The 16,154-nt window shown below is 52.2% G+C and overlaps 1 protein-coding gene across 3 annotated transcripts; it reads left to right on the forward strand.

Moving 5' to 3' along the window:
* Positions 1-1,201: 1,201 nt before the first annotated feature.
* On the forward strand, positions 1,202-12,126 carry SCN3B (sodium voltage-gated channel beta subunit 3). Of its 3 annotated transcripts, none has more exons than XM_041480520.1 (6): positions 1,202-1,313; positions 4,726-4,889; positions 6,580-6,805; positions 8,464-8,602; positions 9,338-9,434; positions 9,867-12,126. In XM_041480520.1, the coding sequence occupies exons 1-5, from the start codon at positions 1,232-1,234 to the stop codon at positions 9,399-9,401; spliced, it is 675 nt and encodes a 224-aa protein (XP_041336454.1). In that variant the 5' UTR covers positions 1,202-1,231; the 3' UTR covers positions 9,402-9,434; positions 9,867-12,126. The 3 variants fall into 3 exon arrangements, with proteins under 3 accessions (XP_041336454.1, XP_041336455.1, XP_041336456.1); XM_041480522.1 differs by lacking the exon at positions 1,202-1,313 and adding an exon at positions 3,114-3,313; XM_041480521.1 differs by lacking the exons at positions 9,338-9,434; positions 9,867-12,126 and having other exon boundaries at positions 8,464-8,629.
* Positions 12,127-16,154: the final 4,028 nt, after the last annotated feature.

The following is a 16,154-nucleotide window of genomic DNA, read 5'->3' on the forward strand; positions in this document are numbered from 1 at the left end:
GGGCAGGGCAGGGAGGAGCAGCTTGTGCATCATCCTGGCGTGGGATGGGGTTGGGAGGATCTCTGCTCTCCATCTCTCGTGCAGGGCTCAGAATTGAAACAGCTTTGAGTGTGACATCCTGATTATTTGCATGTTTTCCTGAAGAGGGCAGGGAGGTGTTTGCTGCCTGTCCTAAGCAGGCACGGGGCGACATTGGAGTGGTTCCCAGCTAAGCCCAGATTGTAGCAAGAGTGAAATGATCTTACCCTTTCATTCAGTCACTCTGAGAGAGCCCAGAGAGGTTTGCTTTGAAAACAAAACCAACACAGCTTGTGGCAGGTTAGGAATCTGGGGGGACTACAGGTGTTTATTGCAAATCACCCTGGAGCTTGTCTGTGGTAGGCTCGAGGTGAAGAATAAACTTCTCCAGAGCTGGGGAAGAGGGTGTGACCTCCCTGACATGTAGCTTTTCATCCCAAAATCCACCCAAATCCAAGGCCAGTTTCACCAGAGGTTTTCTTCACCTCAGGGCCCCATTTCCCTTCTTTAAATAGCAGCTACAACGCTGGTCTGGAATGAAGTACTTGGGGTTGGAACATGAGTGATTCTGAGGGAAAACTCATTACTTTTTCAGGACGTTTGTTTGCCAATATAATTTGAATTGTTTGGCAGGCGGGCTCTGGGGTGCCCGGGGTTAGAGGAGAAAAGGTTTCTGTTTCTACCTGAGGAGCAGCAGGGGCTGGGGGTCAGTCAGTGACTCTGACTGAGTCAGTGTGGTCGAGCTGCTGCTTCCTCTTAATCCTCTTGGCCCCTGAGTCTCATCCCTGGCAGGATTCTCTGTAATAGATGTAATTACAGCGGCAGCAGCACAAACAGTGCAGCCCTGCTGATCCCTGCTCTGCGCTCTGCCAGGGCACCTGGCTGCCTGGGAATAGCTCTGATTTCCATGGTGCTTTGTGGAACAGGTGGTTGTCAAAGGAGAGAGCCAGGGACGTTTTCCAGCAGCTCCTGGGGCTATAAAAAACCCACCCCCAGCACTCATCTGCTGTGCATGGCATGGATTGTTCCAGAAGGGGTAGGAGCAAATCCTTGTGGCTTAACCTGCCTTCCCTTTGTTCTGTTGTGATGATAACAAGGGGAAATGGGATAAAAGAAATGGCTCAATGTCCTTCATGCAGCTCTGGGTATCACATTTGCTGTTCTGTCTTCCCAGGGAGGAAATCAGATTTTAAGCTTTCTATATCCATGATGGATGACTCCTAAGGGGGGGATGGAATGCTGGCATCAGCAACCTGCAAGATGTTGGTGTCCCTGGTCACACCTGGCTCCTGCAGGTACATTAAATAGGTTTGTTTTCTTCTGCTGGGCTGCTGGAAGAGTGCAGTGGAGCCCAAAGAAGCCTGGGAGCAGAGGGGAGAGTGAGAACAACCTGACAGCCAGCGTGTGGCTTTGGCCAGTCCCTGCTGGAACACTTCAGGCTGCAAAGATTTCAGGAATCCCAGTCAGCTGTGGGCACAGCAACCTGTGCAGTCAGCACGGCGAGGCAGAAGGAGGCACCAGGAGGGTGTCCTTAGCTGGGAATTGCTTGGAGCAGCCACTGGAGCCTGTGCAGGGTGACGTGCAGGCAGCTGCTGCGCGTGGCCGCTGGCAGATGATGAATGCAGCCTGCTGACACAAACACAATTAGGTGATGTCTAGGAAAAGTGTTGGCTTTGTTCTGTGCCTGCTTCGCTCCAGCAGTGCAGGGACCTGATCTCACGTGTGTGCCCCTGTGTCCACCCTGGGGAGGCCACAGAGCTGTGGCAGTGGCCACCACCAGCAGGGAGTGCCCAGCTGAGAGCCCGAGTACAGCTGGAGCTGATTTTTTCTGCTGCCTGCAAACATCTCTGGGTGGGTCTGGCCACCTGCACGCTGAGTTTTGGCACTGCCAGTCACTCCCGTGTCATCCTCTGGTGGGGCTGGCCAGGTTTAACTCAATAGATTGTGCTGTGTGTGGAGCTGCAGGTGCTTTAAAAGGAGTACATGTAACAAATGCTTCATTTCCCCCTCTCTGTGCACTGTGACCTTCAAAGCTGCAGGAGCCCTCCAGGGCACGGTGGCCCCCGTCCAAGGAGAGAAAGCCCAGCCTGCTGCTGGCATTAAATTCCCTGGAATCAGGCAGGAACATGAGGCAAGAGGATTTCCCAGTATTTCCAACTGTGACCTTCAGAGCCGTGCAAATGTTAGTATTAAACTTATTAGCAGCAGAGGCCTTTCTGTGACCCCACAGGGATAACTCCCCCCATTTCCCCCCCCCACCTCTTGGCTTTTTTGGAGGCAGGACAGTGGTGCTGATCTGTTGAGACAGGACAGGAGCGAGGGGTACAAATGGAAAGAGGAGAAATTCAGTTTTTGGGAAGAAATGCTTTGCTGTGAGGGCGGTGACAGGGCATCCAGGGAGGTCGTGGCTGCCCTGGACGTGCTCGAAGGTTGGATGTGGCTTGGTGGGAGTTGTCCCCAAACATGGCAGGGGGTGGGACTGGCTGAGCTTTAAAGTCCATTCCAACGCCTTAACACTCCGTGACTGTGTGATATCCTCTGTGTGATGTCTCCAGCCAAGCTGGGCGCTGCCCTGGGGACCACCGGAGCCCCAGGCTGCTTGCGCTGAGCCGGGAGGAGCCCGGCGCGCCCGGGGCCGGGGGAGGCGGCCGCGCATGTGCCGGCCGTGCCCCCCGCCCGGGCTCCTCCAGCATCCTCGGCATCCTCTTCAGCATCCTCCTCGGCATCCTCCCAGGCATCCTCCCCGCGGGGCGCTGCGCCCCGCAGCCCGCGCAACAAAAGCGCCGCGGCCGCGCCCCGCGGAGCCGCTCCCTGCGCGGGGCACCTGCTGCTGCTGCTGCTGCTGCTGCTTCTGCTGCTGCTACCACTGCTGCTGCTGCTGTTACTGCAACGCTGCTGTTGCTGTTGCTGCTGCTGATCCAAAGCTGCTCCCGCTCCGCTCCGCCCGCGCCCTGCGCAGCGCCGGCCGCGCCCGCGGAGCCGCGGAGCTGTCCGGGCTCGGGCTCCGTGCGGGCTCCGGGCTCCGGCTCCGTGCAGGCTCCGGGCTCGGGCTCCGTGCGGGCTCCGGGCTCGGGCTCTGTCCGTGGTGCTGCCGCCCCCGCGGCCGAGCGCAGCCCCCGGACCGCGCCCGCCCGGCCGCTCCCCGCCCGGCATCCTGTTGCGCCGGGAGCGCAGCGAGCGGGGGAAGAGCATCCAGGAGCATCGCGCCGAGGAGCCCGAGCGCCGGCCCGGCTCGGAACAATGGCTGCGCTGCCGCGGATGCTCTGCGCGGCCGCGCTCGCCCTGCTGCTCTGGGGTAGGTGTTGCCATCCCTCTCCACCCAGCCCCGCCGGGGCTTGCCGCTGGAAAGAAGGGGGATGATCCCTTCGTACCTGCCCTCCGAGTGGGGTTTTTGTTGTCGGGAGAAGGGAATTACGCTCGTGCGGAGTTGGTGTGGGCGTGAGGGAGTGAAAACACCTCAGTGCCGAGCACAAAGCATGTGCTGGTCCTTTGCTGTTTGCTCTTGGTGTGGGGTTTGCAGCGTAATTTGACATCGAGTTGCCTCGGGGAGGGTGTGCAGCCCATTAAGAGGTGTTTTAGTGCCGGTTTCCCGTGCAGTCTGTGTAAACTGGAGTTAATCAATCGATGGCAGCTGCAGTTTGATTCCTGCCATGAGAAGAGGCTGGGTGGTTTTGCCACATTCGATGTGCGTGTGTCTTCAGCCCTGTGTGTGGGTGCCTGTCTGTGTGTGCAGACTCTCAGAGAAAAGCAGGATCCTGGAGCTTTTTTTCTTATTTCTCCCTGGAAGCTGCTGCTGTCCGTGGAGCTGGTAGTATTGGGAGAATTGGACCCAGGCTGCTTCCAGGAATAGTCCCGGGATAATATGTTGCTTGAGAGAGTGGGTTAATGGTGCCTCAGAGGCTGGGGAGGAGGGAGCAGCCAGCAAAGTCAGCGTCTGGGCTCTGGAGACAGCCTTGGACACACAGAGCCCGGGATTGTTTAGCCCGGGGGACAAATGTCAGCAGGGATTTGGTCGGAGATGTGGTGCTGAAACAATCCCTTTCTGCTTGATTGTGTGGCTTCACATGCAACGATTTCTGTCCTCTTTGCAAGAGCAGTGTTCGAGAGTTGCCAGCCTTAGCACAGCTCTGATTGGAAGCGTTTTGAGCAGGAATGCCTGGGAAATCAATAACTCCTCCTGCTGCCAAATTCACTCCCGTCCAAGCCCCTTGGTTCCCAGTAGTGCCCATGGATCCCAGGGAAAGGAAGGGTGATGGACCCTCCCAGTTTTGCTGAATTAAAGCATCCAGACCTTCCAATTTAGCACAAAGAGCAAGCTGTTCCTCCAGTCTGGAATTCTGGGCTTCCCCTCATCCCAGACTGTAATTGCTGCTCTGACAGGAGCATGCCCAGCACGCATGGGAGGCAAAGAACAATGCCTTTAAAGTGGCATTAATTACCAGGAAAAGATGAAAGTTGTGGCAAAGCAGAGGCTGGAGAGGTGAATCTGTGTGAAGTGATCACCCTCTGTTAATTATTATGAATTATTAATATCTCAGGAGAAGGAAGCTTGGTAAAATTTGACATTTGAGACTTAATCTGTTATCAGACAGCACTAGTAATAAATCAAGCCATTTTCCATTAGGGACATTAATGTCAAGATGTGAATAACTGATATTTCTCTAATTCTGTCCTAACACCTCTTTCTCTGCTGCTCCTCTCCCCCAGCTGGATTTTGTTCCTCCGTGTGTGTGGAAGTTCCATCTGAGACAGAGGCTGTCCAAGGGATGGACATGAAGCTGCTCTGCATCTCCTGCATGAAGAGAGAAGAGGTGACAGCCAGCACGGTGGTGGAATGGTTCTACAGGCCCAACGGGGGGAAGGATGAGCCTGTAGGTATCACTGGCATCTGAGTCCTTTCTCTTTCTTTCCTTGCTTATCCCATTCCCACACCTGGGCACAGCACGAACTCCTGGCTGGAAAAGCTGCAGTCGGTTGCTGAGGTCAAACATTTGGGTTGTAGATTAATCAATGCCAATTCCCAGACCCATTCCCTCAATACCTCAAGCCCAGGATCTGAGGATGTCAAAGATGACTGACCCTTGGTACCCTTGTCTGAATTGGTTCTGAATCCCAAAGCTGTTCTTTTGGAGATGAAATTAATAAAAATAAATCTGTAGGGCAGGATTTACTTCTCTTTGCCTCAGAGAAAGCTGTGTTATCCTAACTGTGGGAGGATCTCCAGGAGCTGCTTTGGATCCCTGTCAGGAAAAGGTAAAATTGATTTTCAGAGTGAATCAAAATGGAAATTGGACAGATGAGGAGCAGCTGGAATTCAAGAGAGAATGGTGAAATGGAGAACTAGATAAAGGCTGAGTGCACATTTCTTTCTAGCTATGTTATCTGACTCTGAAGCATTAAATCAGTGGCTGTGATTGAGCAGGGCCACGCAGGATGACAAATATTCTCCTTCTGTCTGAGAACAAAAGGGACCAGGCTAAGGAATGAGATGGGAATTCTCTTCCAGTGCCCCAGGGGATCCACTTGCCAGTGGCAACCCACAGAACTCCAACCAAAGCGAGCTGGGGTGGGCAGGGTCATGGTGGGACTGTGGTCAGCCAGAATGTCACACTGTCATATTTGCCCTGCAGCACTTCCATCTCAGCTGAATACCCCAGGGCTTCCCAAAAAGGGCTGTTGGTCTTCACTGTGGGTATTCTGAGGTTCTTTCCTAGGTGGTCTCACATGCATGACTGACAGGCACATTGCTAGGCATGAAGAATCCCAGTTTTCTGTTCCATTGCTGATTTTTTGTGTCCACGTGCATCTGTGTTTTGCTGTGCCTTAGCTCTTCTCCCTCTCTGGTGGAGATATTGAATTCCTGATCACTAATTTTCCTGTCTTTTGTAAAGTCACCTGATACTTTGAGGCAAAGGATGATGGAATATGAATAGCTGCTGTTACCAAGGGAGCTCAGAGCATCCCTGAGTGCAGCTGGAGGGGGATGCTGCCCCTGGCTCCTGCTGTGCTGCTGTCCAAGGCAGAGATTAACTCTGGTATTTTCGGGGTTCCCCAGATGGAGGAGGAAGGAATGAATCTGACTCCATGTTCTTAGAAGGCTAATTTATTATTTTATGTTACTATATAATATTAAAGAATGCTATACTAAAACTATACTAAATTATACTAAAGAATACAGAAAGGATACAGACAGAAGGCTAAAAGATAATAATGAAAAACTCCTGACTCTCTTCTCAGAAAGTCCAACACAGCTGGCCATAATAAATAAAAACAATTCACATGCAACCAATGAAGCAATCACCTACCACATTCCAAAGCAGCAAAACACAGGAGAAGCAAATGAGATAACATTGTTTTCCTTTTTCTCTGAGGCTTCTCAGCTTCCCAGGAGAGAAATCCTGGGTAAGGCATTCTTCCAGAAAATATGACAGTGACAATTAACCAGCACATCCCTTTCTATTTCCTCACAGATCTATCTATATTTATATATATATATATATATATATATATATATATATTCCTCACAGATCTATATATCCATTTATATTTATCTCCTCACAGATCTACGAGTACAGGAAAACAAACCACGAATTTCCAAGCCGCTTCAGCGGGCGGATCCAGTGGAACGGCAGCAAAGACATGCAGGACGTGTCCATCACCGTGCTGAACGTGACCCTGAACGACTCGGGCGTCTACACCTGCAACATCACCCGCGAGTTCGAGTTCGAGATCCACCGGCCCCTCTTCCAGAGCTCCAGGGTGATCCACCTCACCGTGGTGGAGGAGGGTAGGTATTGGTTTTTACCAATATCGCTGATTGGGACGTGCCTTGACTCGTCCAGCCCTGCTGCTGAGCCAAATAGCGGCAACTGTGGTGTTCCAACCCCAGGGACGCTTTGGCTAGCTGTGGGTCACAGCTGGGCACGTGGGGACACGTCCGGGCACGCCCGAGCTCCAGTGGTTGTGGCTGGAGCTTGCTGTGGAAGAAGGTCACTCCTCAGGCCTCCCTGTGCTGGAGAAGCTTTTAAGGCGATGGTGAAGGAAGGAGCCGGTCCTGATGGAGGGTTTTAATCCAGAGGTTTTATTCTGGGCTGCATGGCCCCTGAAGCTGGCAACAGCTCCACCAGAACTCTGAGCATGTGGTGTGCTTGCCCTTTTACCCGGGGGAGAGGGGCAGGAGGGCAGCCAAGGACCACCAACCAGGTATGGGGCGGGCAGGTCTCAGGTGAGAGGGACACCTGGATGGGCCAATGGCCCCCAGGGAGGGAGAGCATCTTTTGAATCTGCCCAATCACTCGATGCCCCCTGGAATTTCTGAGTTGATAGACAGTGCCCAGTAGGAGTCAGGGCGGGGGAAAGGAGAGGGGATTGACACCTGGGGAAGGACCGGGGTAACTGAGGCAAGCCATGACATTACACTGCAACAGGCAGGAGGGTGTTTTGTGCTGTCACTGGCCAGGGTGGTCCAGCTCACCATGGTGGAGGAGGGTAGGAGGGTGTTTTGTGCTGTCACTGGCCAGGGTGGTCCAGCTCACCATGGTGGAGGAGGGTAGGAGGGTGTTTTGTGCTGTCACTGGCCGTGGGTGTTGTCACCCAGGGACAGAGATTGTCACTGCGCCGCAGGAGATGGCTCTGAGTTTGCAATTGACAAACGCGGCTCAGGAGGAAAAACCTGTGGCTTGTTTGGTGGCTGGAGGCTGGTTCTGGGCACAGGCTGGTTGTGTGTGGTGTGGGAAGGCACAGTGAGCCGGGCACAGCTGGGCACAGCTGGGCACAGCTGGGCAGGCCCCAGCAGAGGTTTCCAGCTCCTCCGGTGGCGGCTCTGGATGTTACAGCGATGCCTTTCCCAGGGAGCCGCAGTGATTCCTTGCTGCCGCCCCCTCCCTCCTGGAACAACGACTCGTTCTCCATTTTGATACCAGCCTCCTGCTTCTCCTCCTTCCCTCTGTGGTGCTCCTGAGTCTTTCTGTTCCTCTGGGTGCTGCTGGGTTCAGTGCTGCAATCGCGGCATGTTACAGACAGTGCAGGGGATTCTGCTGCTCTCTTCAGAGAGGGCCGGGAGCTCTCAGCCCTTTTGTCTGCCCCTTCCCCTCCCTCTCCCCTGTGAGCACCTCGGTGTTTTGATCCTTTACAAATCACTGGCGGCACAACAGAGCCGAGTAACACCAGCGAGTGGGACACAGGGAGGAAACAGAGCGTGAAGATGAGCTAGGTGAGCAATCCGTCAGGATGCGGGGGTGGCACAGGATGCGAGGCACAGACAGGGCTGTGCGTGTTGGATCCCTCTGCGATCCCTGCCTGTTGCAGGTCCCTCTCTTTTGCCCCCTCACAGCCTAAAGGCACCTGGAGATTCTGGCAAGGCAGGTTAGGAAGGATGACACAAGGGTGGAAACTGTCCATGGAGCTGCATGGAAATGATCAGGGGTTGTTTCATTTTATTCACAGCTGGAGAAGATTTCACCTCTGTCATCTCAGAAATTATGATGTATATTCTGCTGGTCTTCCTCACTCTGTGGCTGCTGATTGAGATGATCTATTGCTACAGGAAGGTCTCCAAGGCAGAGGAGGCTGCCCAAGAAAACGCGTAAGTGTGGAACCCCTGGAGGTGAGATCTGTTCTGCAAGAGCTCTTCACGTGTCCCAGAGCTCTCAAATGTGTATAGACCCCTGCTAGTACAGGATAATCAGGTCTAAAATTGATGATTTTTTCTTCCTGATGATTGAATAAATTGTGTAATATTAATTCCTTCTGCCTCACCTCATGTACTGTAAAACCCCAAGGAGCTGTTTCTGTACCAGCAGGAACCTGTGCCTGTAGGGCGTCTGCAATATGGGACAGACCCTGTGTAGTGTGCCAGAAATCCTCAATAAGGTTGACAAAGTGAGTAGTGATTAAAACATGCTAGAAGACTGCAGGAAGACTGAACTTTGCTGTGGCATGGGTTGGTTGGCGTTTGCTTTGTCCAAAGTCCTTGCAGTGTTTAGGAGCACCAAGACTCTGCCCCCTTGCACCACACACCAGGCAGGGAGTGAGCAGTATTCCAGGTTTGGACCACGTGGAGATGCTCTCCTGGAAGGTCTGGTTTCATCCTGGCCCATTCCCATCTTTTCACACACCTGGCTTGGTTTAGAGCACTCTTTGTACATAGGAAGGCAGAGAAGACTCGGTGTTTGCCCCTGCCTGTGCCAAGGAGTTTCCCTCTGTGAGCATCTACAGGTGACATTTGTTACCTCAGAGATGCTTCCAGGCTCTCAGCAAAGGTGAGTTTACCCAAGCTGGGCTTTACACTGTGTGCTCTCCTCCTTCCCTCCAACTACAGGACAGACTATCTTGCAATTCCATCGGAAAACAAGGAGAACTGTGCTGTGCCTGTGGAGGAGTAGCAGAGGGGAGGCAGCGCAGTGAACGGCGCCAAGGTGGGTCATGAAGAAGTGGTCACTCCTTGTGTCTGTCCACCCCTCAGCTTCCTTGTGGTGGGGCTGGAGACTCCTGGAGCATGGCTGTGCTCCTCTGGAGCTCCCCCAGCGACCTTAGAAGCCATACAGGTGTCTTTAGGTGTGGGGTGTACTTGTATTGCTTGAACCCCCAAACCAACACAGGCCACGATGTATTTGTGCCTCCTTTACCTATTGCTGTGGAGTTGGGAATCTTCACTTTCCCCTGCAGCTGTGCCCATGAGGACTGGAAGGGCTCTGTCTCCCAAAGAAACACGTTCTAGGAAGGAATTTGTGTGCTACAGATAAAAATCTGGATCTTTTACTCTCTCGTTCACCTGCGGTCAGTTCCTGTGCTAACTCTGTTGCCATCCTCACCCCTGTGAGCTCCAAGAGGAATTGTCTCCCTTGCAGGGGCTCTGAAGACAGACGGACCATGCCACACCAGCCAGCTTTGAGGGGGAGCTCTGCGCCGTGGGGAGGAACACGGGGAAGTGTAAATTCTCTTCCATTTGCCTTGGACTCTGTACAGCCTTGACTTTGGTCCTGTGACCCCACCTGAGCTGCCAGCCCGGTGCTGAAGGACTCCTCTGTGGAAGCATGCGGAGCAAACAGCACAGGGTGTGGGCAGCACGGCTCCTTCCCGACTTTCCGCTTCACCATCACCTCAATGGCTTTGTAAATGTCACCTGTCACTTCTTAGCTGCTCTCACCACCACCTTTATTTGCTAAATGTGCTACTTCTCCACTGCAGAGGTTAAGGGTATGTATGGCACGTTGCTCTGAGCTGCAGGACTGCGAACAAGGATCTCTTAGGGGGTTATTCCACCACATACTGTGGCCCAAGCGGTTTTCTTGGTGTTAGAACAGGAAGAATTTAATTAATTAATGAAATCACTCTGAATTTTAGGCTGTCCATGCACAAGCAGAGTAGGGTGAGGACTGTAATGCACTAAAATTGGAAGTGTATAGTAGGAAGGACAGTTCCCTGTGTCATGTTCACACTTTCTTCTGGAGGGAACTGAGAATACAGACCAAGAAGTATTCCTGCTTTGGGAAGCAGGATGATGTAAGTATAAGAATCCCCTGTGTCCCTCTCATTTATCAAGTGTCAAACCCCTCATCCCCTTCCACCTGCCTGGCACAGCAGGTGTGCCCCTGGAGTGCACAGTGGGAGGAGGAACCTGCAACAACTGGCAAGGCAGCAGGACAAGGTAGGGGATCCACCTTTTCCTGGGAAACCCCAAAAAGGAAGGCAGCCTCATGCTGGTAGGCAGGAGAAATAAATAGGATGCACAGCCCTCACAGCTTAGTAAAATGGTTGTAGTTTTATAACTGTGGTGGTTCTCTGGTGCTGTAGCAGCACCATCTAGAGGGATAGACAGAAAACACCCACTTTTCCCAGTTAATCCTAATTCTCTCTTGAGGTAATCACCGGTATAAGTAGTATGGATTAATCCTAAATGATCTTCTGGTGCCTGGGAATCACCCTGGAAATTCCATCTTTCCTATGCAAACTTCCCTTTTCTGAGGGTTAAGCAGAATAAAAATTGTTTTCTGCCCTTCAGTGCAGATCAGTTGAGCTCAACAGCTGGGATTGGAAGGGGGAAAAGGCAGAAGCATTGGTCAGGGTGGAACTGTGCTGAAAACCAGGTGGGGAAGGTTTGGGCTTGTTGCACGGCAGAGTTGTAACGTCCCTGCTGCAATGGAGCCTGTGCTGCTTTGCCAGAGTTGACAAATTCTGCTCCACTTGTAAGTAGCTCCAACGTGCTCGTGACTCCAGGCATGCTCCCCACCCACGGAATCCCCTCTGCTTTGTTCTGCTGCTTTTTACGTGCTCGCTAAAATCATGGAAATTACCCCATTTGTAAGGCAGGCTCAGGCCAGATTTCCAACTGGCACTTGTTCAAAACCCTTTTTTTAGAGTGGGTGTCAACTTTAAGTCAACTACTCCAGTGCAGTCTTGGTAGTAGGACTGCTCCCAAACCCAGAGCCAAGCCTGGCAAGGGGAGCACATTTTCCAGATAAAGCACACTCACAGTCTGGGCACCAGTTCCCAAAATCCTGATATCCAAAAGGGATATCCAAAAGAATATCCAAGAATATTCAGCTGGAAGCCACCTTTTTCCCTATCCCAGTTTGCCTGGCAGGATCCTGAGCTCCACAGAGGAGGGACTGGGCTGTAACTGGGGTTTCCAGCACTGCCCACGGCACTGAGCCCGTGCTGAATTTTAGGACACCTCTCTCCCACTCCAGCTCTGCTCCTCAGTCCCTGTGAGCCACAGAAAACCCTCTGGTGTCATACTGTTAAATCAAAACAGGAGTGAACCCAAGAACTTCTTGAGAGCTACCTCAGGTGGTAAAGAAGGGCCATCCCCTTGTCCTGCACCTCCCTGAGTCCCACAGGCGTCTTCTGGATGCTTTTTTGGACAAATCTTTCACTTTTCCAGTTCCTGCAGACAGAGGTGACCATTGCCTCACGGTGTTCCAAGCAGGAGGAAACGGGGTGCAAAGTTCTGCTCAAGAATCTCGCAGGGAAAAAAGGAATAATAATTTAAAAATTGGTGATTCTTCAAGACCTGGAAGAGAAAGTCCCGGCAAAGACTCTGTGTGTGTTTGGAATGAGAGAGGAGACTCTGGAACAGGCAGGACAATAAAAAGAACCAAGAGCCACGCTGGTTGTTGGATAGATTTTTTAATTGATACCGTACTTCCATGGTACTAACTACTTACACGGAGTTTGGCTGCAGAGCCTGTACAATTCCTACATTCCAGCACGTACGTTCCAGTATCGCTTTGAACCGCGGGTTGCTTTTTGTTTTGCTTTTTTGTGGTGTTTTTTTTTTGCGCACAGCGCAAAGTTTCTGACAGTCGGGACAACTCCTAAAACAAACCCACAATCCTTCCCCCACCCACCCCAGAGTCACCTCAGCCATCAGCCCCTGGGTCTGGAGGGGATTCCAGCAGGGAAGCAGGTGCCTGTGGTGGTTGTAGGAGCCGCTCCTGTGCTGTGTTGAGGAGAGCAGACCCTCATTCATCATCCCTTGTGCACAGGAACTGCAGGACCCGCGTGGGGAGAACACGCCCCAGGGTTTTAGCAGCTTTCTCCAGCCCTGGAGCACGGGGTGGGAGATGAAATCCCACTGGAATGGTGATGTCCTGGGCTGCTCGTGGGAGGTTGTGATGCTGCCACTGCTCTGCTGCTCTTCCCTCCCTCCACATCCAGCCCAGAGCCAGGTCGGTGCTTCCATCCCTGCTCTCCAAGGGCCATTTCCCAGCAGGTGGAGATGGGGATGACGTGCGTGGCACAGGCTCCACCTCCCTGCTGGATGGAGCTGTAACAGCTGCTCTCCCAAATCCTGATTCCACTGGGCAGCTCCAGAACCTGAGCTGCACATCGGGGTTCATTCCCTACCTACTCTCGGGGTTTGGGTCAGGGAAGGTGGCCTTTAACGTTAGCAATGGAATTGGCCTAAATGAGTGAGGTAACAGAAACGGCCAGAGGAGGAACCTCCCCGAGCCATGTGCAAATATAATTCCTTCAGCAGAAGGAAGTCCTTTTCCCTACTGAAAAAAAAAAAAATAAAATAAAACAAAACACATTCACTTGAAGAGCATACAGACTGCAGGAGGGGAAGGCAGGCAGGGACAGCACCAGGTCAGACCATCTATGACACAGGTAATGATTGTCCAGCAGCAGAGGTGCGAGGGGACAGGGAAAAGCCATAGCAAGCACTGCAAAACGTGTGGGAGAGGAGGAGGGCATGGCATGCCATGATCCATGCTAAGAGAAGCCCATGCTGTCTGCCTAGATCAGGGAATGGCCTTGATCACAGTCACCCAAGACACGAGAGTATTTGGCCAGTGTGCACATCTGGAAAAAGAGAGGTTTTATGGCACAGAGAGACTCGTGCTGGAGAGACTGCAAACACAGAGATCAGAGCGTGTCTGGTGGGGAACAGGCTGGAAAATCAGCACAGGAACCACCCTGGCACAGGTGTTCTGTGAGCCACAGTGATCACAGCATGTCCAGTGGGGAACAGGCTGGAAAATCAGCACAGGAACCACCCTGGCACAGGTGTTCTGTGAGCCACAGAGCTCAGAGAGCACAGGAACCACCCTGGCACAGGTGTTCTGTGAGCCACTTCCCTCGGAGGCTTTGGTTCCAGAGTGTCTGTTCTGAGCTGTGTTTTAAGCAAGCCCCTGTCAGTATTTTAAGTGGTGCTGAGGCTGGAAAGATGAAGCCAGAGGCCAGGGAACTGTGCCATGGGCTGTGTCAGTGGCAGCCTGGCAGAGATCCGTGGGGAGAGCCTCTTGGAGCTGAGCAGGCAGTGCAGAAAGCACTGATCTGTCAAGAGCTGGGGGTGGCAGCAGCTGCCTGGGCAGACAGGACAGAGCTGCCTCCCCTGAGCCAGGCGCTGCTGCTTTAAACAGTGATTTTAAGACTGATTTTCAGTGTAACATGGAACCAGACAGTTCCAGCTGTAAATCAGGAGTGTGTTTCTGTGCTCGTGGGGAAGGGCAGGTGCTCGGGGAGAACAGCTGCTGCAGCACACCAGAGCAAATCCAAAAGGTCTCAAGTGCCCAGACCAAAAGTGTCTTCAGCCACTCTCTGGAAAAGAAATTTCTACCTTCTTGCAGAAAGGTAAGAATAAACTCTTATGTGACGACCAGGACAGTGCTGAGGAGCCAAGGAGGCTGAAGTGTCTGTCCTTATCTACACCCAGGTGAGCTGCTGAAGCTGTCTGATAAGGACATGGATTAGCATTCCAGGATTAGCATTCCTAGAGGGGATCTCCCAGTACGTGCCCTGTTATCTCACAGGCAGTTTTGTGCCTTCAGGGCTCCAAATCCAGCAAAGCCTTGTGCTTTGAACCTTTCCTCTTACAACCCAGGGTCATACTTCACTAGAGACATTCCCTGTGCCCAAGGTTTCTGTTTTAAGATGAGAAGCATCCAAGCAGGGTCAGGTGTCACCCAGCAGACAGGGACAGCAGCCAGAGGTGTAAATGCAGCCTGTGTGTCACACAGGCAGTTCAGGGGCCATCAAAGGCATGTGCCTCCCTTCTCCTGTCCCAAAGGGAGGCAGGAAGGGCTCAGACACAAGTCAGTATCAGTTAGTGTGAGTTCACAGCACAGTTTTGTGACTGAGGAGTGCCTGGAGTGCAGAGCACCCAAAAAGCTCATTATCCTGTTAACAGCTAACTCCTTCCCACTGCAAGTGCCTCTCTGCCTTTCATTTTCCCATATTTACTCTCTGGAATGTGCAGGCCCAGCAGTGCCCCTGCCTTGGGATAATCTGGTTTTTGGTTGGAATAACCTGGTTTTTGGTCCTTCAGAGGCTTCACAGGCAGATGCTGCTGTAGAAACCTCTGGTATCTACTCCGGGAATGCCTGGCTGCACAGCACTTACCCAGGACTCAAATCCACTCCAATCCCAGCTGCCAGAACTCTAAGATAAGCTAAGCTAAGGTGTGTATTTATCAGGGCTGAGGTTGTGCCAAGGTAAGATCAGTGAGGATGTCACAAACTGGTGGATCAGAGCCTCCTGCTCCCCCTTCTCCCTCCTCCCAACAGGAAGCATCTTCCTTGGCAGGAATTAGGCTACAAGCTGTTGGCATTGCTTTTGCATGCTTGGCTGGAGAAATGCCTTTTTAAAAATAAATATAATAAAAAAAAATCCCTGTTTTGTGCAAATCAAACCCCAGCAGATGTGCAGGTGCAAGGGTCAGACTGGGAGGGGAAATGCACCTGGAAAGAATCCAGGGGGATTTCTGATGAGTGAGCAAGGGGAGAAGCAAAACCCTGCTGCTGGAAGCCAGGCTTGGCTGTGAGTGCTGGGGGAAGCACCACCCTCTGTAACATTATTCAGGCCTCTCACTCCTAGAAAGTGTTACTGATCCCTCCAGGAAATGTAATCCAAAATTGTCTCTGGCTCCAGAAGGAATTAACCTGTCAGCTGGGACTGCTCAGGGGCAGCTGATTCCTATCCCAGCTCTGCAGAGGAAGTGAAAACACTCCAAGGTTTTCTTTAAACCCTCACCCTTAGTGCCTTAAGACCTTGTGTTTCCCCTTTTTATTACTACTGTGAGAGATTAAGAGGCAAAACAAGACTGTGAATCCCATCCAACTCTCAGGCAGACTGGCTGCCAAGTGGGAAAAAGAAAGAACCAGAAAAAGCCAAAGCCCTAAGGCCTCAAAAAGAAATCTCCCTCAGTGTGAAGGACACTGCAGCACCAAGTTCTGCTGCCCTTGTGCTCTCATTGAAGGAATTCACATTGCTGAGTGGCAGGATGGGTGTCAAACAATTTAAAAAACCCACTTTAATGTGCAGGTAGGACAAATATCAGTGGTGAGATTGCTACAGCTGCCTGGCCTGACAGTGATTTAACAGAGCTTGTGCAGTTCTGTCTCTGGGGCTCAGCCTGAGGGAATATCCTGAGCCTGCAGCAGGAAATCTGCACAGGAGAAAGGATTCAGGGGGAGAAAAAGGGCTCCTTGCCTCCCTGACAGAATGTGAGCAGCAAACACTGATCAGCAGCATTTATCTGTGACCCTCTCTGACTCTCTCTGCATGGAAGAGACCCCACATTCCAGGTACTTCTTGCACAGTCTGCTCTTTCCTGGCAGGGTGGATCCCAGGGATTCCTCTGTGTGGTCCTGCCTGGTGCTTGAAATTAAATTCTAGAAGAGGGAAATCCC

The sequence above is a fragment of the Pyrgilauda ruficollis genome, unplaced genomic scaffold, assembly GCF_017590135.1.
Source record: "Pyrgilauda ruficollis isolate IOZ18807 unplaced genomic scaffold, ASM1759013v1 scaffold52, whole genome shotgun sequence".
In the NCBI taxonomy this organism is placed as follows: Eukaryota; Metazoa; Chordata; class Aves; order Passeriformes; family Passeridae; genus Pyrgilauda; species Pyrgilauda ruficollis.

What these genes read in the sequence shown, in the direction of transcription:
- SCN3B (XM_041480520.1), top strand. Translation starts at nt 1,232, where the DNA reads ATGACTCCTAAGGGGGGGATGGAATGCTGGCATCAGCAACCTGCAAGA. An exon ending in CCTCACCGTGGTGGAGGAGG is followed by an intron (nt 6,806 to 8,463) that starts GTAGGTATTGGT and finishes TTTTATTCACAG; the next exon opens with CTGGAGAAGATTTCACCTCT. An exon ending in GAGGCTGCCCAAGAAAACGC is followed by an intron (nt 8,603 to 9,337) that starts GTAAGTGTGGAA and finishes CTCCAACTACAG; the next exon opens with GACAGACTATCTTGCAATTC.